The sequence below is a fragment of the Pseudorca crassidens genome, chromosome 21 (genome assembly GCF_039906515.1).
Source record: "Pseudorca crassidens isolate mPseCra1 chromosome 21, mPseCra1.hap1, whole genome shotgun sequence".
NCBI classification, from domain to species: domain Eukaryota; kingdom Metazoa; phylum Chordata; class Mammalia; order Artiodactyla; family Delphinidae; genus Pseudorca; species Pseudorca crassidens.
The window spans coordinates 24,943,777-24,965,591 of NC_090316.1; the positions used below are offsets into that span (position 1 = coordinate 24,943,777).

Sequence of the window (21,815 nt, forward strand, 5' to 3'; positions counted from 1 at the left end):
TTCTTCCCAGCTCCTAGCCCACACAAGATGCCCAGATTTGTTGAATGGCTGGGGTAGTTCAGTTCGAGTTATGAATTCATCTAGAAGAAACCCGCTGTCAGTGTACCGATAATCAGTTACTTTCTTGATCTGTCTTATGTCCGTTTGACATGACCACCCAACATCTGATCGTTCATTTCAGTGGTTTTAAAAAAAATATGCCCATTGTCTCTCCTTCTTGGGATGCTGAGCAGAAAGAAAACAGTGTCTGTCTTCGGAACTGGCACCGGCATTGACACTCACTGGTCCTGTCCCTGCCCAGTGGGGTGACTGCGCCCAGCTTCTCATTGGCCTATCCTCCACTGTCTGTTCTCTTGGGAAGTCAAGTACGGATTTTGTCTGCTAGTTACCTTTAGCCCAGTGGGCAGCAGCACAGGACTGCGCATGTGACGGATGCCCTGAGAGACCTTGGCAGGCTGGCTAAGCACCGGGTGAGCACGTCCACCCCCTACTCCGCCCCTGCCCCGCGGCCTAGTCTGTTTCTGCAGTGGTGTGTCACCCAGCAGCCAGCTGTTGGTGGCACAGATGGTCAGTGGTTTTATAAGTGCTGGTGCTTTCTCTGCACAGTTATGACCTGCAGAAATGCACTTACCTGCTCCTTCTCCGTTGTCATGTTAAAGCTCAAAATTGTCTGTGTGTCTGTGTGTGTGTACGTATGCCTACACAGGGCTGTTGTAGCACAAGATTGCATTACATTGCCTCCTAGAGAACTGACGGCCAGTGAAAGCCCCTGATATTCTGCAGCTCTGTAAAAAGATATATACGGTGATGAAGATTTAAATTTGAAGAGGATTTCTATATTTGGAAAAAAAAAAACGATTTTCAGTCTTGGGACCTAGCTGTTTAAAAAACATAAAATAAGGAGCTCAAAAATACCGTCTGAATTAATGATAAAGGTTAACATGTCGCATTGCCAGGCAGTTTCTGAGAAAAGTCTTTCAGATCGTTTCCTAGGATTTCCTTCCCTGTACTGCCAAACATACTTTAGAGCAGTTATTCATCAATAATTTTCTAATTAGAATTATTCTTATTTGTTCTCTGTACTGCACATTAATTTTTACATTGATATATATATATATAAATTGTTTATAATATTCAATTTGAGGCTTTAATATATATATGGGGCTGTTCATCTGATTTTCTTCTGTGTGTTTTGGCTTCTTAATTTTGTATGTAAACTCCTCGTAGTTGTGTCATCTTTTGTTACCTCTGTCTCTTACTGTTCTCCGTGCAGGACTAATCACAGAATGTCGATAGAGGAAATAATAATAATGCCCAACGTGGATTGAACACATTGTGGTGCCTCACACCATTCTAAGCTCTTTATGTGAACCATTTAGTCCTTATAAAAGCCCTATGAGATAGGTGCTGTTTTTATGGTTGAGGAAACTGAGGCACAGAAAGGGCAAGTGATTTGTCCCCAGTCATACAGCTGATGAGCTGGGGGGTGGGGTTTGGCTGTAGAATCTAGGATCTTAAATACTATTTTGTACTTTCTCTCAAATACTATGCTATAATCTCTCTAGATATTTGCTAGATAAATATCTCTAGATATTTATGCACACCCTTTTATTATTTATTTTAGCTATAATAGCTTGAGGAATATAAGTGACACTGTTTTGTTAGCATAGCCAACGCCAGTTTCCCCTGCGCTTATACGGCTGCTTTTGTGGGGAAGGTGAGGGGCCCACTCAAAACCCGGCTTGGTCTCTTTCACCAGCTGGGGAGCTTGTGCTGAGCTTTGTCAGAAGAAATGGAAACTGATGGCCTTCGGGTGGTTCGGGCTACTTTCTGCTCTCTGTTCTTCTCCCCATCAGCTGTGATAATGAGAGTTGAGTGTGTTTGATTAGGTGGAAGAGAACAAGAGAGAGAATATAAGGCAAGAAAATAGTAACTTATGCCCCTTGGAACATTATATGGCAGGAATTCTGAGTGACTAAATCTTTTTAATATGGTCAACGAAAACTTTACACAAGGTGATAGAAGTAAAACGAATTCCTAAAATGTTTTTAGAAAAATGAGATTTGACAGCCAGGAAAAGACCTGGACCATCAGCCTGTGGCTTTAATGCCCCCGATTGGTCAGCCAGCGTCGAGCTGATGATCGGCCCCGGGGAGTCTGGAGCAGCATCGCGCCACCCTGGAATGAACGTGACGTTTTTCTCTCTGGCAGATATCGGTGTAGGGTGCTACCAACCCAGGACGATGCAAGCCCACGAGCTGTCCCAGTTCTTTCGGATGCCAGAGATGGTTGACTTCCGGCAGTACGTGCGCACCCTTCCAACCAACACGCTCATGGGCTTCGGTGCGTTCGCGGCGCTCACCACCTTCTGGTATGCCACACGGCCGCGGGCCCTGAAGCCACCGTGCGACCTGGCCATGCAGTCGGTGCAGGTGGCGGTAAGTGGAGCCTGGCCGCCCCCGGGCCTCTGCCTCTCTCTCCACAGGTTCCAAGCCCCATCGAAGGCGGCGTCGGGCAAGATCCTAATCACAAGCAGATATTGGTGGGGCACTTTGTAAACTGAATGTGCTCCCCAAACAGAATTTCAGCAGTGATGAGAAGAGGAGGGCAAAAAAATAGGGCAGAGGGACACAGGCAGTGATGCTGCTTGGGTGTCTGGCCACATCACACGGAGCAGAGGCTCGTCCCGTAATCTCATGGGGCTTCTGCCCTGCGCTGGGCTCTGAGCTGTGCCCGGAGGATCCTGAGAGGGGAAAGGACAGGCACAGGGTCCCTGCCCTCAGCGGAGAAGACGGTAGTCAATTGTTAGAGAAAGAAGGATTTCACCTGTGGTTGTCTGATACCTGGAACACATTGCACAGGGGTTAAAAAGGACTCAGGTATTTGTTTCTTTTTTTGTTTTGGCTGCATACTCATTAATTGCTTCTTTATATCAAATTTTTTTTTAGTTGAGATTTTAGAACAGTTTTAGATTTACAGAAAAATTACAGAATTTCCTAAATCCCACATCTATTTCTGCTATTATTAACATCTAACATTAGTATGGTACATCTGTTTTTTGTTTTTTTAAGCTTTTTTTTAATTCTTGAATTTTATTTTATTTTTTTATACAGCAGCTTATTAGTTATCTATTTTATACATATTAGTGTATACATGTCAATCCCAGTCTCCCAATTCATCCCACCACCACCACCCCACCCCCGCCGCTTTCCCTCCTTGGTATCCATACGTTTGTTCTCTACATCTGTGTCTCTGTTTCTGCCTTGCAAACAGGTCCATCTGTACTATTTTTCTAGATTCCACATATATGCATTAATATATGATACTTCTTTTTCTCTTTCTGACTTACTTCACTCTATATGACAGTCTCTAGATCCATCCACATCTCTACAAGTGACCCAATTTCATTCCTTTTTATAGCTGAGTAATATTCCATTGTATATATGTACCACATCTTCTTTATCCATTCATCTGTCGATGGGCATTTAGGTTGCTTCCATGACCTGGCTATTGTAAATAGTGCTGCAGTGAACATTAGGGTGCATGTGTCTTTTTGAATTATGGTTTCCTCTGGGTATATGCCCAGTAGTGGGATTGCTGGGTCATATGGTAATTCTATTTTTAGTTTTATAAGGAACCTCCAGTGGCTATATCAATTTACATTCCCACCAACAGTGCAAGAGGGTTCCCTTTTCTCCACACCCTCTCCAGCATTTGTTTGTAGATTTTCTGATGATGCCCATTCTAACCAGCATTAGGTGATACCTCATTGTAGTTTTGATTTGCATTTCTCTAATAATTAGTGATGTTGAGCAGCTTTTCATGTGCCTCTTGGCCATCTGCATGTCTTCTTTGGAGAAATGCCTATTTAGGTGTTCTGCCCATTTTTGGATTGGGTTGTTTGTTTTTTTGATATTGAGCTGAATGAGCTGCTTGTATATTTTGGAGATTAATCCGTCGTCCGTTGATTCATTTGCAGATATTTCTCCCATTCTGAGGGTTGTCTTTTCGACTTGTTTATAGTTTCCTTTGCTGTGCAAAAGCTTTTAAATTTCATTAGGTCCTATTTGTTTATATTTGTTTTTACTTCCATTACTCTAGGAGGTGGATCAAAAAAGATCTTGCTGTGATTTATGTCAAAGAGTGTTCTTCCTGTTTACATCTAAGAGTTTTATACTGTCCGGTCTTACATTTAGGTCTTGAATCCATTTTGAATTTATTTTTCTGTATGGTGTTAGGGAGTGTTCTAATTTCATTCTTTTACATGTAGCTGTCCAGTTTTCCCAGCACCACTTATTGAAGAGACTGTCTTTTCTTCATTGTATATCCTTGGCTCCTTTGTCGTAGATTAGTTTGACCATAGGTGCTTGGGTTTATCTCTGGGTTTTCTATCCTGCTCCATTGATCTGTATTTCTGTTTTTATGCCATTACCGTATTGTCTTGATTACTGTAGCTTTGTAGTGTAGTCTGAAGTCAGGGAGTCTGATTCCTCTAGCTCTGTTTTTTTCCCTCAAGATTGCTTTGGCTATTCAGGGTCTTTTTGCCTCCTTACACGTTTTAAGATTTTTTGTTCTAGTTCTGTAAAAAGTGCCATTGTTAATTTGATAGGGACTGCATTGAATCTGTAGATTGCTTTATGCAAAGCATTTGCATAGCATTGCTAAATTGCTAAATTGCTAAAGCATTGCTAAATTTGCTAAAGCATTGCTAAATTTGCAAAGCATTGCAAATGCTTTGTATAGTCATTTTCACAATATTGATTCTTCCAGTCTAAGAACATGGTATATCTCTCCATCTGTTTGAGTCATCTTTAATTTCTTTTATCAGTGTCTTATAGTTTTCTGAGTACAGGACTTTTACCTCCTTAGGTAAACCTTAGATTTATTCCTAGGTATTTTATTCTTTTTGTTGCAGTGGTGAATGGGATTGTTTCCTTAATTTCTCTTTCTGATCTTTTGTTGTTAGTGTATAGGAATGCAAGAAGTTTCTGTGCATTAATTTTGTATCCTGCAACTTTACCAAATTCATTGATTAGCTCTAGTAGTTTTCTGGTGGCATCTTTAGGATTCTCTATGTATGGTATCATGTCATCTGCAAACAGTGACAGTTTTACTTCTTCTTTTCCAATTTGTATACCTTTTATTTCTTTTTCTTCTCTGATTGCTGTGGCTAGGACTTACAAAACTATATTGAATAATAGTTGTGAGAGTGGACATCCTTGTCTTGTTCCTGATCTCAGAGGAAATGCTTTCAGGTTTTCACCATTGAGAATGATGTTTGCTGTGGGTTTGTCATCTATGGCCTTTATTATGTTGAGGTAGGTTCCCTCTATGCCCACTTTCTGGAGACTTTTTATCATAAATGGGTGTTGAGTTTTGTCAAAAGCCTTTTCTGCATCTATTGAGATGATCATATGGTTTTAATTCTTCAATTTGTTAATATCACATTGATTGATTTGTGTATATTGAAGAATCCTTGCATCCCTGGGATAAATCTCACTTGATCATGGTGTATGATCTTTTTAACATGTTGTTGGATTCTGTTTGCTTGTATTTTGTTGTAGGTTTTTGCATCTATATTCATTAGTGATATTGGTCTGTAATTTTCTTTTTTTGTAGTATCTTTCTCTGATTTTGGTGTCAGGGTGATGGTGGCCTCATAGAATGAGTTTGGGAGTGTTCCTTCCTCTGCAATTTTTTGGAAGAGTTTGAGAAGGATAGGTGTTAACTCTTCTTTAAATGTTTGATAGAATTCACCTGTGAGGCCATCTGGTCCTGGGCTTTTGTTTGTTGGACAATTTTTAATCACAGTTTCAATTTCATTACTTGTGATTGGTCTGTTTTTATTTTCTATTTCTTCCTGGTTCAGTCTCGGAAGGCTGTGCTTTTCTAAGAATTTGTCCATTTCTTCCAGGTTGTCCATTTTATTGGCATAGAGTTGCTTGTAGTAGGATGCTTTGTAATATCTGCAGTGTCTGTTGCAACTTCTCCTTTTTCATTTCCAATTTTATTAATTTGAGTCCTCTCCCTCTTTTTCTTGATGAGTCTGGCTAATGGTTTATCAATTTTGTTTATCTTCTCAAAGAACCAACTTTTAGTTTTATTGATCTTTGCTATTGTTTTCTTTGTTTCTATTTCATTTATTTCTGCTCTGATCTTTATGATTTCTTTCCATCTACTAACTTTGGGTTTTGTTTGTTCTTCTTTCTCTGGTTCCTTTAGGTGTAAGGTTAGATTGTTTATTTGAGGTTTTTCTTGTTTCTTGAGGTAGGATTGTATTGCTATAAACTTCCCTCTTAGAACTGCTTTTGCTGCATCCCATAGGTTTTGGATGGTCGTGTTTTCATTGTCTCTAGGTAGTTTTTGATTTCCTCTTTGATTTCTTCAGTGATCTCTTGGTTATTTAGTAATGTATTGTTTAGCCTCCATGTGTTCGTGCTTTTTACGTTTTTCTCCCTGTAATTTACTTCTAATCTCAGTGTTGCGGTCGGAAAAAATGCTTGATATGATTTCAGTTTTCTTAAATTTACCGAGGCTTGACTTGTGACCCAAGATGTGATCTATCCTGGAGAGTGTTCTGTGTACACTTGGGAAGAAAGTGTAATCTGCTGTTTTCAGATGGAATGTTGCATAAATATCAATTAAATCTATCTGGTCTGTAGTGTCATTTAAAGCTTTTGTTTCCTTATTAATTTTCTGTATGGGTGATCTGTCCATTGGTGTAAGTGAGGTTTTAAAATCCCCCACTGTTGTTGTGTTACTGTCAATTTCCTCTTTTATAGCTGTTAGCATTTGCCTTATGTATTGAGGTGCTCCTATGTTGGGTGCATATATATTTATAATTGTTATTATATCTTCTTCTTGGATTGATCCCTTGATCATTATGTAGTGTCCTTCCTTGTCTCTTGTAACATCCTTTAGAGTCTATTCTATCTGATATGAGTATTGCTACTTCAGCTTTCTTTTGATTTCCATTTGCATGGAATATCTCTTTGCATCCCCTCACTTTCAGTCTGTATGTGTCCCTAGGTCTGAAGAGCATCTCTGTAGACAGCATATATACAGGTCTTGTTTTTGTGTCCATTCAACGAGCCTGTGTCTTTTGGTTGGAGCATTTAATCCATTGACATTTAAGGTAATTATCGATATGTGTGTTCTGAATTACCATTTTCTGAATGTTTTGGGTTTGTTTTTGCAGGTCCTTTTCTTCTCTTGTGTTTCCCACTTAGAGAAGTTCCTTTAGCATTTGTTGTAGAGCTGGTTTGGTGGTGCTGAATTCTCTTAGCTTTTGCTTGTCTGGAAAGCTTTTGATTTCTCCGTCAAATCTGAATGAGACCCTTGCTGGGTAATCTTGGTTATAGGTTCTTCCCTTTCATCACTTTAAATATATCATGCCACTCCCTTCTGGCTTGTGGAGTTTCTGCTGAGAAAGCAGCTGTTAACCTTATGGGAGTTCCCTTGTATGTTATTTGTCATTTTTCCCTTGTTGCTTTTAATAATTTTTTTTGTCAGTTTGATTACTATGTGTCTCGGCATGTTTCTCCTTGGTTTTATCCTGCCTGGGACCCTCTGCGCTTCCTGGACTTGGGTGGCTATTTCCTTTCCCATGTTAGGGAATTTTTTGACCGTAATCTCTGCAAATATTTTCTCAGGTTCTTTCTCTTTTTCTTCTCCTTCTGGGACCCCTATAATGCGAATGTTGTTGCGTTTAATGTCCAGAGGTCTCTTAGGCTGTCTTCATTTCTTTTCATTCTTTTTTCTTTATTCTGTTCCTCAGCAGTGAATTCCACCATTCTGTCTTCCAGGTCACTTATCCGTTCTTCTGCCTCAGTTATTCTGGTATTGATTCCTTCTAGTGTACTTCTCATTTTAGTTATTGTATCGTTCGCCTCTGTTTGTTTGTTCTTTAATTCTTCTACATCTTTGTGAAACATTTCTTGCATCTTCTCGATCTTTGCCTCCATTCTTTTTCTGAGGTCCTGGATCATCTCACTATCACTATTCTGAATTCTTTTTCTGGAAGATTGCCTCTCTCCACTTCATTTAGTTGGTTTTCTGGGGTTTTATCTTGTTCCTTCATCTGGTACATAGTCCTCTGCCTTTTCATTTTGTCTATGTTTCTGTGAATGTGGTTTTTGTTCCACAGGCTGCCCGATTGTAGTTCTTCTTGCTTCTGCTGTCTGCCCTCTGGTGGATGAGGCTATCTAAGAGGCTTGTGCAAGCTTCATGGTTGGTGGGACTGGTGGTGGGTAGAGGTGGGTGCTGCTCTGGTGGACAGAGCTCAGTAAAACTTTAATCTGCTTGTCTAGTGATGGGTGGGGCTGAGATCCCTCCCTGTTAGTTGTTTGGCCTGAGGCAACCCAGCACTGGAGCCTGCAGTGTCCTTGTCCCTGAGGTGAGCCACAGCCACCACCACCACCACCACCACCACCCCCACCCCCACCCACCCCCCGCCTCTGCAGGAGACCCTCCAACACTAGCAGGTAGGTCTGTCTCAGTCTCCCCTGGGGTCACTGCTTCTTACCCTGGGTCCCAGTGCACACACTACTTTGTGTGTGCCCTTCAAGAGCGGAGTCTCTGTTTCCCCCAGTCCTTTCAAAGTCCTGCAATCAAATCCCACTAGCCTTCAAAGTCTGATTCTCTGGGAATTCCTCCTCCCGTTGCCGGACCCCCACGTGGGGAAGCCTGACGTGGGGCTCAGAGCCTTCACTCCAGTGGGTGGACTTCAGTGGTATAAGTGTTCTCCAGTTTGTGAGTCACCCACCCAGCGGTTATGGGATTTGATTTTATTGTGATTGTGCCCCTCTACCGTCTCACTGGGGCTTCTCGTTTGTCTTTGGATGTGGGGTGTCTTTTTTGGTGAGTTCCGGTGTCTTCCTGTTGACGATTGTTCGGCAGTTAGTTGTGATGCCGGTGCCTCTCACGTGAGGGAGTTGGGACTTGGAGAGTTCTAATAGGATGAGGCCGGACTGGGAGCCTGCAGGGTTAATGTGGCCACAGAATTTAGGATGGGTGTGAAGAATCAAGGACATTCAAGAGGTGTGTAAGGTGGGATAGGGAGGGTGGGAGGGAGGGAGACGCAAGAGGGAGGAGGTATGGGAACATATGTATATGTATAACTGATTCACTTTGTTATAAAGCAGAAACTAACACACCATTGTAAAGCAATTATACTCCAATAAAGATGTAAAAAAAAAAATCAGGAAAAAAAAAAAGAGATATGTAAGGTAGAGTTGGGTGCCATGGTTGTGTTTAACTTGGCCAAACAAAAGGTCAGGCTCTCATCGCTCTAAGAACCAAGCAGAGAGTGATGTTCCGTAATTCGGGCTTACTGCGGGGGGAGGTGATCGGGAAGTCCAAAGGGAGGGTCTCAGCGCTCCTGCTCTACCTTCCTTCCCTCGAGAATCTCTTTTTAAGGTTAATAGAAAAGATGAAGCAGCCAGGTGTTCACTGGTGCTTTGACTCTTTTTTTTTTAATTTTTTTTTTTTGCGGTACGCGGGCCTCTCACTGTTGTGGCCTCTCCCGTTGCAGAGCACAGGCTCCGGACGAGCAGGCTCAGCGGCCATGGTTCACGGGCCCAGCCGCTCCGCGGCATGTGGGATCCTCCCAGACCGGGGCACGAACCCGTGTCCCCTGCATCGGCAGGCAGACTCCCAACCACTGTGCCACCAGGGAAGCCCTGGTGCTTTGACTCTTCACCTACTCTCTGTAGTTTCCTGCTTTCCCCTACCCAGGTCAGAATTCATTTTCAGGATTTATGACTCGCAAAAGAAAAGCAGTGGGAAACAGAGAATCACCTCATGTACTTTTAGATGTAGCAGTGAATGGTCGCCCCCCACGCCCTCCCTGCCCTCCTCTGACCTGGACTGATGGTCACGAGCAGGAGAGTGTGTCCTTCCAAATGAAGCCCTGGCCTAATTAATACCTTTTTGTTATTTATAGGGTTTCAGTTCTTTGTTTCATTTCAGACAATTTCTTGGATTCATTAATGTGAAACTCTTAAAATATATAAAATGATATGTCAGTGTAATTCATGCCAAAATGTAAAAATAGAATGAACTACTGCTGAGGAAAGCTGGCTTTGTATTTTATTTCTAGTTAGAAGGTAAATTTAGTATTTCACAACAGCTAGTCATATACCAAACGTAAATAGAAGTTAATTTTTTCTAATATGTGTGAAGTTTTTGGCATCCCTTCTCTTCTGGCAGAGGACCTGGTGTCTCACCGTAGCATTGCCATCACTCTGAAAAGAGTACTTGGCCAGTATAGATTTAAGATATTTTTAATTAAGCAGTAACTGTGAAAATTTAAAAAGCCAAATTCTTATCGTATGAGAAATTGGAGAGGCACTTACAATGTGGTTTTTAAGTTCCAGTTTAGCATAAAGTTATTGAGCCTTATTAAAATAATCATACATGTTCTCTGTAGAACAATTTAAAACTGAAGATAAGCAGAAAGAAAATTAAAATCTCTAATTCCATTACCTGGGGTATGGCTTCCTGATTTTTCTCCTTGCTTATAGGAATAGATTTAGCTCTGATTTTCAGAATTTGTAGGTCTTAGGAAGAGATACAAAATTTGCTTTGCATATCTAAAAAAGAACTTAAAATATTGAATTTGGGATTATGATACTTAGTAACATAGATACTTTTGTCTAGCTAGCATCGTCATATGGACTTGCACGGCAGAAACAGTAACTTAATTCATTAAGTGTTAATCAGGAGCCTGTCTGGCTGGCACTGTTGAAGGGGCTGATCGGCGGAATAAAGCATTGTTGCTTTGTTCCCACTTTGAAGCCAAGTAAGCACCATTTGCCCATCCCCACCTTCACACCCCCCTCCCATTTTGCATAGGCAGTTTTTTCACCCTCCTCTTCCCGTAAACTCTTCATGGCTGTGAGAATGAGAGGAATCTGCCCTTTGGGTTTGGCTGCATCTCATCACTACCCACACGGGCTGCTTCCCAGTCACACTTTTCTTTTAAAGCAGCAGCACAGTGGGGACTTCCCTGGCGGTCCAGTGGTTAGGACTCCACGATTCCACTGCAGGGAGCGTGGGTTCCATCCCAGGTCACGGCACTAAGATCCTGCATGACGCACAGTGTGGCCAAAAAAAAGGAAGAAAATAAATAAATAAAGCAGCAGCACAGAGGTTCTGGATAAGTTAAAGCTTCTAAAATTTCCTTTTACAAATCAGGGTAATAAAGTGGATGTTAGCACCCGTGCTGTAGACCTGTGCAGGAAAGGTGATACAGACACACGCTGTAGCATAGGGCAGCGAAACTGGAGTTGGCAACGGAATCCCAAAAGTCTCTCATAAATGTTTGAGCCTGGTTTGATCAAGACCCTATTTAGAGAGCCGTTGCCCTCTGTCTGCAGGTACAGCTCCCAACCTGCAACAGTACGTGTCCGGGAAGAATTCTGTCTTCCACAGCGTTTCTCTACTGTAGCTCCGTAACTTTGAGCAGGGGATGAAAGCAAGTTTTTGTGTGTATATCTGGGTTTTTTTGGTTTTTGTTTTTCAAATCACATTCACAAGTGATGTGCAAGTTTTCCAGTTTTAGCTGGTCTCAACCTGTTCTCTGGAATTGAGATCTCATGTCCCACTTGTGAAGGTGATCTTTGCTGGAGTGACCAGAAACCCTTTGGGATTGGTCAGGGCCCAGGCCGTGGTAGTTGCAGTTACGGGGCGTAGGAGAGCATTTTGGAGCCGGAAGGGACCAGAGGGACAGGGGCAGCTGTGGCCGAGGCTGGACCTGACCGCTCTGCTTGGACCAGGCGGCCTTGGGCAGCTCACCCAGCCTGACCTTCAGATTCCTCATCTGGAGAACGGAAGTGATGGGACCTTCCCTCCCGCCGTGTTCAGAGACTGCACAGATGCAAGCAGCATCCGCTCGGCCCAAGAGAAGTGTTCAGTAAATGTTAGTTTCTTCTTCCATGAAGGTCTTCTCTTTGAACCCTTACATTTTATACACGAGAAAATAACTGAGCCCATAGAGGTGAAATTATACCATACAGTTAGTGGAAGTTCTGGAACTCTGTTATGCTGCCTCATTACGGTAGTTGAAAGTTATGTACTATAACTAGGACTCTGGTCGGGGGAAAAGGATAAAGCAGGATAATAAGGAAACTTTGGATCCGTGTAGGTAGGTAAATTTGATGAGTCAGTGGCTAGAGTTTCTAAACCCAGGGGCAGACTCTTCTGAAAACGGAGTTACAGGCAAATGAGTCCAAAGGTAGTAATGGAAGGAGGAGAAGGTACAGGTAGGGTAAGAAACAGAGTCTGGGGTCCCCCACACAGGTTGGATGTATCGATAGGATCAGAAACTGTCAAGAATGAGGTGGAGGTGGGGGCCGGGGGAGGGGCAGAGCGCTGTCAGAACCTGGACAGCAGCCCGCGCGAGTTGTGGTGAGCTTCTGCCTTCCCTGGACCGGGTCGGGCATAGGTGGGGTTAGAGCAGAACTCGGTGCTCATGGGGTCGTGGGCCTGGGTTTAAGGGGTTTAGGCAACAAACCATTACCAAGTATAGACGAGAACCATTGCCATTGCGGGAAGGAGGTGGCAGGAAGAGTATGTGAATTCCTCCAATTGATGAAAGATGTCTTACACGCATTGAGATGGCTATCTTCTCAAATTACGTTGGAAAGATTTTTGAGACCTACCACGAGATTATAATGCACTGAAACGAAAACTCAAGTTAACTGTTTTGTTCTTAAAAATTAGAGAAGGGAATACATTGTAGCGAGTAAAAACGTTTTTATACCTTCCAGTCCTTAGCGTTTTGGTTTTTTTGGTTTTTCTTTGTTTTTTTTTTTTGCAGTACGCGGACCTCTCACTGTTGTGGCCTCTCCCGTTGCAGAGCACAGTCTCCGGACGCGCAGGCTCAGCGGCCATGGCTCATGGGCCCAGCCGCGCCGTGGCATGTGGGATCTTCCCGGCCCGGGGCACGAACCCGTGTCCCCTGCATCGGCAGGCGGACTCTCAACCACTGCGCCACCAGGGAAGCCCCTTAGCATTTTAAAGGCTTCATTTGAAGACTGTCACAACTTAGTTGAAAATGTACCTCTGGTAACTCGACCAGTCAGTCTTTAACAGTCACTGTTTAGACTTGTTACCAGGGCTTGGCTTAGTGTGGGTTCATACCTTTCAATATGTAGAACCAGTTCTCTGGGTATAACTCATCCTGTCTCCGTGATGGATGACTTACTTCCACCCCAGATAACCTCATGACATCCAGGTCACATGCTGGCTGGGTGACCCTTTTGCATGAAAGGTTGAGATTTAAACATTCATATGTTGGGATATATATATGGTGAGGAACTTGCCTTAGCATTTTAATCCCGTGCTGCTGAAAGTCAAATATAGAGGCTGTGACACTCTGGATTCGATCCTCCCTGAGTCACAGAGTAGGTGTGAGATGGGCATTCATTCAGCAAATACATGGTGTGCCCAGATCAGGCAGGAAGAGGCTGTTGCCCTTGTGGAGTGTACAGTCCAGCAGGAAGGACCACCAAGGACTCCTTCCAGCCCTGGCAGAGGACAAGGGCCATCCTCAAACTAAGAGTCACATGAGTGACTTGTCTTCATGCCATAAAACTAGAACCACGGTTCTTTATCAGGAAGAACTTGAAAGAAGCAAATAAAGGTAGCACATCCAGCCTGTGGAAGACGTGCTCAGTAAATAGCAAGGCTTTCGAATTCAAAAGTCCCCTCCTCCAGGGAGGCCTTCTTGATGCCATTGCTCATCTGGACAAACCTCTGGCCTCCCAGCTCACGTGCCCACTGTGACACGGACTGGCATTCTTAGTCCATGTGTGCAGGTGCCTATGGAGTCTGTCACTGAGTAGGATTTCCCCCGTGGCTGGCAGAGTCACGCTCAACACAGGGTGTGGGTGTAAAGACCTCCTTGCAAACTGGCAAAGCAGTTTCCACACGAGAAGAGAGCAGGTCGTTGTTTGAAAGCTTTTATGAAGTTCTTACCCTGGACTTGTGGAGACAAAGGGGTGATGATGGTGCCCCCCCAAAAAAAGAGTTGAACTCCTAGAAACAGTGAGTAGAATGGTGGTTGCCAGGGGCTGGGTGGGTGGAGGAAACAGGGAGAGGTTGGTAAAGGGTCCAGACTTTCAGCTGTCAGAGGAATAAGGTCTGAGGGTCTGATGTCTGACATGGTGACTGTAGTTGATAATGTTGTATCGTATAATTGAAATTTGCTGAGAGAGTAGAACTTAAGTGTCCAAAAAAGATTTAAAAGGGTAAATATGTGAGGTGACGGATGTGTTAATTCACTCGATGGGGGGATCCTTTCACGACGCGTGTGTGTATCACGTCACATTGTCCTCTGTAGATATGTTACAGTGTTGTCAATTACACCTCAGCAAAGCTGGAAAAGCACAGCGAGGATGGCGATGCCCTTCTGGACCTGAGTGGAGGGGCTTAAGCAGCTGTTGAATTGGGCAGGATGAGGGGCAGCAGCGTCGGGACGAGCCCGAGGGGAAGCTGCAAGGGCAGAGCAAGAGGAAGGCTGTCCAGGAAGGGCAGGTGCGGCCAGATGGCGGGATCACTCACTCCTCTGACACAGCCCTGTGGGCGTGCGGAAGACTGGCAGGGCATCTGCGAGGGGCGTTAGCCTCCTCAGGCCTTGGTCTGAGCCAGGTCCACACTAGGAGGAAGGGAGGGGGCAGCCTTGTTCCTGCAGTCATGTGTAAATATGAACGTAAACGTGAACCTCATTCTCATCTCTGGGAAGCCTGGGAACAGTCGACTAGGAGAGCGTGTGAGACTTTGGAAGAATCCTTGGTATGAGGCTCTGGCTTCATATCTGTCTGGGATCCTTGTGTAGATCTGTGATTAGGCATTAACGCTCACTTACTTACCATTTGTAATTGCAAGCTTCTGTCACTGTTCCCCACGGCCTGTTCTCCCCTGTGATATGATTATGCATGTGGTCAGGTAAAGAGGTGGGCAGAGATGTGCCCTTCTAGCCCCACCACTGGCGACCTTGCTGCTGTGAAATTCAGAGAATTTTCACACAGGTTTTCCAGAAACATCACAACTTCAGAGGGCATTTTCAGCCAGTTGTCCTAGCAGTTGGGGCACAGAGGGTGGGATGGAGGGGACACGGGTTCAAGCCCTGGTCCGGGAAGATGCCACATGCTGCGGAGCAGCTAAGCCCGTGCGCGACAGCTACTGAGCCTGGGCTCTAGAGCCCACGAGCCACAACTACTGAGCCCATGTGCTGCAACTACTGAAGCCCACGTGCCTAGAGCCCATGCTCTGCCACAAGAGAAGCCACCGCAATGAGAAGGCCACGCACCACAACGAAGAGTAGCCCCCGCTCGCTGCAACTAGAGAAAGCCCGCGTGCGGCAACGAAGACCCAACGCGGCCCAATAAATAACTAAATAAGTAAATTAATTAATTAGCCTCGCCCCAAGCAAGGTCCACTCCTGTCGAATGAAACATGGCAGACGTAGGCCTTCTGAGCCTCTGGGCAAAAACCTCGCCTTCACAGCAGCCTCTAAAGGGCCGAGCAAGGGTAAGGAACAGACGCGTTTCCTTCCGCCTGTGAGCTAGTGCCTCGCACGTTCTCAGTGGCCAGCACGCAGAGACGCTACAGGCAGGCTTGTTTTGCTGGACCAGTGTGTGTTTGTGGGAATTTGGATTTTGTGCCTCTGAACTCTCTCCCCTTCCACGGAGGTGGGAGGGAGCTTTTTCCCTCGTGCAGTTGGCTAGTTTTCTCTGGTGACGAGATTGACCTGTGTTTGGCGGCACAGAACTGGTTTGCTAAGTACTGAGTCGGCCTCCCCCACCCCTTAGGCAGGTCCTCCCGTCGGTACAGGGGGCGCTCAGGAAGCTGAAAACTGGAGAGGAAGCTGAGGTGGGGGGACAGGAAAGCCTCCTGAGGATTAGAGGAGAGTGATAGAGAACCAGACCCCCCCCAGGTGGCCACCAGGATCTGGGCTTGTCTCCTGCAAGGTGGAGATGAACCGTGTGTGGGCGAGTTTGAACCCGGATGTCCTACAGGCTGGTCTGAAGCTCGCTCTGCCGCATTTTAGACGTAGGACTGAGACGGGAAGGTCTCCCCACTGTCTGTTTGTCCATTTTCTCATCTTCGAAGTGAATACTTCCTTCCAAACCTCCTGCACTCAGATGAGAACACCCAGCACCGGTTGTAACGGATGCTTCTGCCCCTTCTTCACTCACTGTGTGTAAAGGATCTCAGGAAGTTGGCTGGTTAAATGGTGAGCGCAAGTAGTAAACCTGAGGGTTCATGGTTGCATGGTTACATTTATGTCAACATAATGGAGGAGTCTAGGTATTTTTAAAATACCCTGTTCATTATCCTAAAACATCTGGTTGGGAACATCACCTATTGGCTGGTCTTGAATAAAGGCCCTAGTTTGCTCTGTCAAAGATCTTGTGTTGCTGGATAGAACTGATGACCAGAGAGCCTCTAGGTCCCCGGATGGAAAAGTCTCTGTGTGCCTGTTTATAAAAGGCTGCAGGTGATGGTGGCCTGAACAGGTAAGATGCATGTGAAATCTACATGCTGGGAGGAGTGTATTTTACATGGACGATATTGGAAAGAGCAAAAAAAAGTCATTTTTACCCCCGAGAACTGTGGTTTCCACCTGCTGCTTTTCTCCCTAGAGGTGGATTAGATAAAATCCAGCCCAGTCTTCAGCAGCCTCTTTAGATGTTACTGGGTTCTCCCCACTCCCTCTCTGCTGTCCCTTCCTTCCCCTCCTCCCTCCTTCCCTCCCTCCCTCCTACTTCCTGCCCTCCCCCAATCCATCTCCTTAGAGGAAATAAATGGTAGTAACATAATAGGTGGTTGACTGTTGGGGCCATTTTCTAGATGGAGATAAGTGGGACCACAATTTGTAAAGCTCAGGCCTTTCTATCCCTGAGAAATCCTCAAGGATGTAATAATTTGCTTTTGCATTTATTCATTCATTCATTCATTCATTTATATTTATTTTTGGCTACATTGGGTCTTCATTGCTGCGCGCGGGCTTTCTCTAGTTGCGGCGAGCAGGGGCTACTCTTCATTGCGGTGCGTGGGCTTCTCATTGCGGTGGCTTCTCTTGTTGCGGAGCACGGGCTCTAGGCGCACAGGCTTCAGTAGTTGTGGCTCATGGGTTCTAAAGCACAGGCTCAGTTAGTTCCTCGGCATGTGGGATCTTCCCGGACCAGGGCTCGAACCCTTGTCCCCTGCATTGGCAGGCAGATTCTTAACCACTGTGCCACCAGGGAAGTCCCTGCTTTTGCATTTAAATATGGGAGTGATGCAAAATGAGTCTCACCATCAGATGTTCCTTTTTCTCAAATATTGGCAAGAGCTCTAGTGCTGGGAACCATCGATTCACAGATGTTCACTGTCTTCCTGTCCTTACTGCCCCTGAGGGGAACTTGAACTTTTATTTCCTAACTCAGCCCACGTGGGGAGACTGACCTCTAGAGGAACCTTTGCTTGTATAGCCATTGCCAAATATCCTCGTGACCGCGATTTGACGGTAGGATGGTCACTACCCACTGACTCACAATCTTTTCTTTTTTTAAAACTGGGAAAACTGTATAAACCACATTAAAGAGGAAAGAAAAAACCCTTGATCCTCCCTGACTCAATCTTATTGGCCAATTTCCTGCACATTCCACTGGGGTTGTCTGCATAGCTCTCCCTGTTTTTTGAGTACAACTGAAACCCGCACCTTCACCCCCCATCTGTAGGTTATGTCAGAAGTCCAGAGAGGCCAGATTTAAAATATTTCTTCATTTAAGTAGGTGTTCCTAGAAATAGCTGCATGTACTTGGATAACCCGATAGTTAAATGCCCTGCCTTTGAAATGGCTCAATTCTGTAGCACATATGGACATTTGAGCTTCTGTTGCACTCAGCATGTAAGCCCTCACCTTGCAGGTGTAACTAAGGTTGCTAACACCCAGGGTTTATGGGTAGCACTTTCGTTCAAGATGAACGGTAACTCGTATGCACATCAAAAATGATGAGTCCCGGGCTTCCCTGGTGGCGCATTGGTTGAGAATCTGCCTGCCAATGCAGGGGACATGGGTTCGAGCCCTGGTCTGGGAAGATCCCACATGCCGTGGAACAACTAGGCCCGTGAGCCACAACTACTGAGCCTGCGCGTCTGGAGCCTGTGCTCCGCAACAAGAGAGGCCGCGATAGTGAGAGGCCCACGCACCCTGATGAAGAGTGGCCCCCACTTGCCGCAACTAGAGAAAGCCCTCACACAGAAACGAAGACCCAGCACAGCCAAAAGTAAATATATTAATTAATTTAAAAATTTTAAAAAATATTACTTCTAATTGTGATAAAATACACATAATGTTTACCATCTTAACCATTAAAAAAAAAAAAGATGAGGCCTTATGGGCATACTGTGATCATCATGGAGCAACAAAACACAGACCTTGTTGCTCGGTCTTCCCTACCCTCATTTCACTCAGCTCCTCTCCTGAAATTATAGACTACGCCTTACAGTTAAGTGACAATGTGACCTGTCACCCAGTGTTTCACCTATACCTTAAATTGTACAGTTCTGGCATAGAATTCATTTACTGCTTTATCGTCAAACTTTTGCTACTTTGCTAATTAGAGTAATAATAAATGTCTTGTCCTCGGGTTCCTTTGCCAAGATGATGGCCTTATTTGGGATGTGATTAGCTTCTTTAACTTTGATTTGGCTGTTTTACCAGCATGCCTCTCAAAGTCCTGAAGATCATATACCACCAAAACGGTAGCGTAACCAAAGAATTACTTAGGCAGAAGTTTGTTATAAAACGATACTCCAGAGCAGTGATTCTCAAAGTTGGAACTGGGGAGTTGACCTGTTGTCTTGAAGAGATAGGGTCTCCATATATCCAGAGCTAAACTTCATCTCTTTTTTCAAACCTACCCCCAATCCCTAGTTTCCTATTTTGGATAAATCGGAACTGCTGTTGTCTCAGGCCTCCGACTCTCCCTTCCTGTTTTCCTGCATCCAGTTACCTACCAGTCCCATTCATTCGTGCTTAGCGCCTCCAGTCTCACGTCCCTGCCCTAGTCCAGGCCCACGTCAGCTGGTCTCTGTCCGTCCTGTTCCGTACACTGCTCACCCTCCTTGTAGATTTTAAAGCATTACCCGTATATTCACCACTCCCCTGCTGGGGACCTTAATGCCTCCAGGCTGGCGCACCAGAGTCCCCGGAAGGGCCAGCTGAAACGCGGCTGCTGGATCACACCCCCAGAGTTTCCAACTTGGTAGATCTGGCAGAGGGCTCACTAAATGCTTTCCCTACAAGGGCCAGGTGTTACCTTGACCATCCTCTGAGGACCTCAGCTCTGGGGTGAGCCTGTGCTCTGTAGATTCTAGGCTTCTCCTCTCTATTCGTTCCAGCTCCCTCCACGCTCCTCTGCTCAGCCAGTACTCCTGGAGTCCCTCTGGTCATGTAGGGATAAGGTTTAGCTGCCTTCAGAACAAACCCTGTATCTTATTTGCCTGGTTCCCACCAGCTCTGTTGGCAGCCGTGGGCACCGCTCAGCAGAACGCACTGGGAAGGCATTATTGCTTTTGCAGAGAGACAACTGAGTAGTACCACGGATGAGCGACCGTCCTGAGGAGAGGTGTAGGTGGCACCACGCTAGGCTGAGGTCATGAGGGCCTCTCCGCGGGCCGCCGGGCTGCCTGGGCCTTCAGGCCATGTGGTGACACGCAGAGCAGGTCGCAGGTCGGCGGGTGGCCAGGAGACAGCTATTTAATGGCGGCTGGCTCCCCTTTAGCAGGCGCACCTTTTACTTTTCTCAGCGTTTTCTCTCCTTCCATTTTGTGTCTTTCAGTCTCCTGTCTCTCTCTTTCTGTCTTAGCCTCGATGCCCTGGGTCTTTGGGGTAGCTTCCTGGGTTGAAGAGGCTTCTGATGTTTACTATAAAGCCACGAATTGCTTCTGAATTTTAATCTGAATATTTGTTGGTGAAATGATATAGGCTAAGAAGGACTGGCCTTGTAGTTAGGACACGTTATCAGGTGTCTGAGTAACATTCTACACATTAGTGTTTTACAGGAAAGTTCTTGTTTAACTAAAAACTAACCCTGGACATGGGCACGTGATATCCCCATTTTACAGAAAAGAAAACAGACTCCGAGATTAAGCAATAATAATGCAGGATTCTCAAGGGAAGAGATTTTTCCATCTTTATGTGCACGAAGAATAACTTCTTTGCTTTTATAAAGTAGCATGTTGTAGTTAATAATTGTATTTTGGAATCATGGCTACAGGTCTTAGAAAGTTTCTGCCAAGATAAGACTGTGTGACGATGAGAAAATACGATTGGGTGATGTTTACCCCAGAAGACTATTAGCAGTTGTAGAGCAAGAGTTAAACACACATATGTAGCACATAGTAGATACTAAAAGAATGTATATAAACATATAAGCAAAAAAAAATGTCTAGAAGGAGCTCACCAAACTGATAACAGGGGCTAGTCATTTTTTTCCTCGACATACTTCTATACTATTAAACATTTTAATAAGTATATAAATGATAACTTTTTTTTTTTTTTTTTTTTGCGGTATGCGGTCCTCTCACTGTTGTGGCCTCTCCCGCTGCGGAGCACAGGCTCCAGACGCGCAGGCTCAGCAGCCATGGCTCACGGGCCCAGCCGCTCCGCGGCATGTGGGATCCTCCCGGACCAGGGCATGAACCCTTGTCCCCTGCATCGGCAGGCGGACTCTCAACCACCGCACCACCAGGGAAGCCCTAAATGATAACTTTTAAAAAAATATTTATTTATTTATTTGGCTGTGTTGGGTCTTAGTTGCAGCACGCGGGCTGCTCTCTAGTTGCGGAGCGCAGGCTCCCAAGCTCACGGGCTTAGTTGCCCCACAGCGTGTGGGATCTTAGTTCCCCGAGCAGGGATCGAACCCATGTCCCCTGCACTGGAAGGCAGATTCTTAACCACTGGACCACCAGGGAAATCCCCTATAAACAATAACTTAATAGGGGAAGGAAAGAGCTAATGGGACGAGGAGTGAAGAATCCTATTTTTTAAAAAACAACAACAACAAGGAAAAGAATCCACCAGCACCTGTCTGGCTGTCTCTTTGCCTTATAAAGGGTCTCCACATTGGTCTGTCCCCTGGAGTGCATCCTGTTTCTCCATCAGCTCTGCCTCTTCAGACTGTTTCCTCTTTGAGACCTCGCCTTTTGCCCCTTCGTGAAGCCTTTCCTAGTTTCTTCCTTCAAACCTCATGCTAGAAACAATGTCTCCCACTTTTGAACCGTGCTTTCTTGTGGTACCAGAAGTCCTTGTATCATAATCTAATCTCCCCCAAGAAATTTTAAACAAAAATACATCTCTACCCCTTGCAGTATCTCTGGGGCCCCAGCATGCTGAGCTGCTCACTGGTTGAGAATTCCTGCCTCTTGAGATGACTTGCCAGTTAGGGGTTCTTGTCCATAACGGGTGTACTTTCTGAGCCAACAGATGGCAACTTAGAGGAGGGGGCACAACGGTAGCAACTCTGCCTCCTTACAAGTGCTGCAGGTCAGTGTGTCCATGCACATCCTACATTTTATAGCTGATGATGGTAACTAGTAGATGCTACCTGAGAAACTGAAGTTGGCAAAGAGAAAAAGCAGTACACATGATCTCCAAAAGAATATAGCTAACATGATGGAAGTAAAACTGAACAGTGTGTTCTTTCCTCAAGACCTGACAAAAATCGGTCTTCTGTGCTGCTGGGCACAGTTTGAGAATCAGCACAGTGCATTTAGGGGGTTGGTGTCCAGTCCTCAGACTCCTCAGCCTTGTCTGGCAG

The 21,815-nt window shown here is 45.0% G+C and overlaps 1 protein-coding gene across 4 annotated transcripts in view; it reads left to right on the top strand.

Annotated features, from left to right (window-relative positions):
* The window catches only part of ACSL1 (acyl-CoA synthetase long chain family member 1), a 72,222-nt gene that overhangs the window by 18,578 nt on the left and 31,829 nt on the right, over nucleotides 1-21,815 (top strand). For 3 of the 4 annotated variants that reach the window (XM_067721656.1, XM_067721654.1, XM_067721657.1), the window contains exon 2: nucleotides 2,212-2,438. The exons of the other annotated variant lie outside the window; for it this stretch is intronic. In XM_067721656.1, coding sequence (XP_067577757.1) covers nucleotides 2,244-2,438 — 195 coding nt within the window. In that variant the 5' untranslated portion in view covers nucleotides 2,212-2,243. The remainder of the gene's footprint in view (nucleotides 1-2,211; nucleotides 2,439-21,815) is intronic. 4 annotated transcript variants of the gene reach the window in all.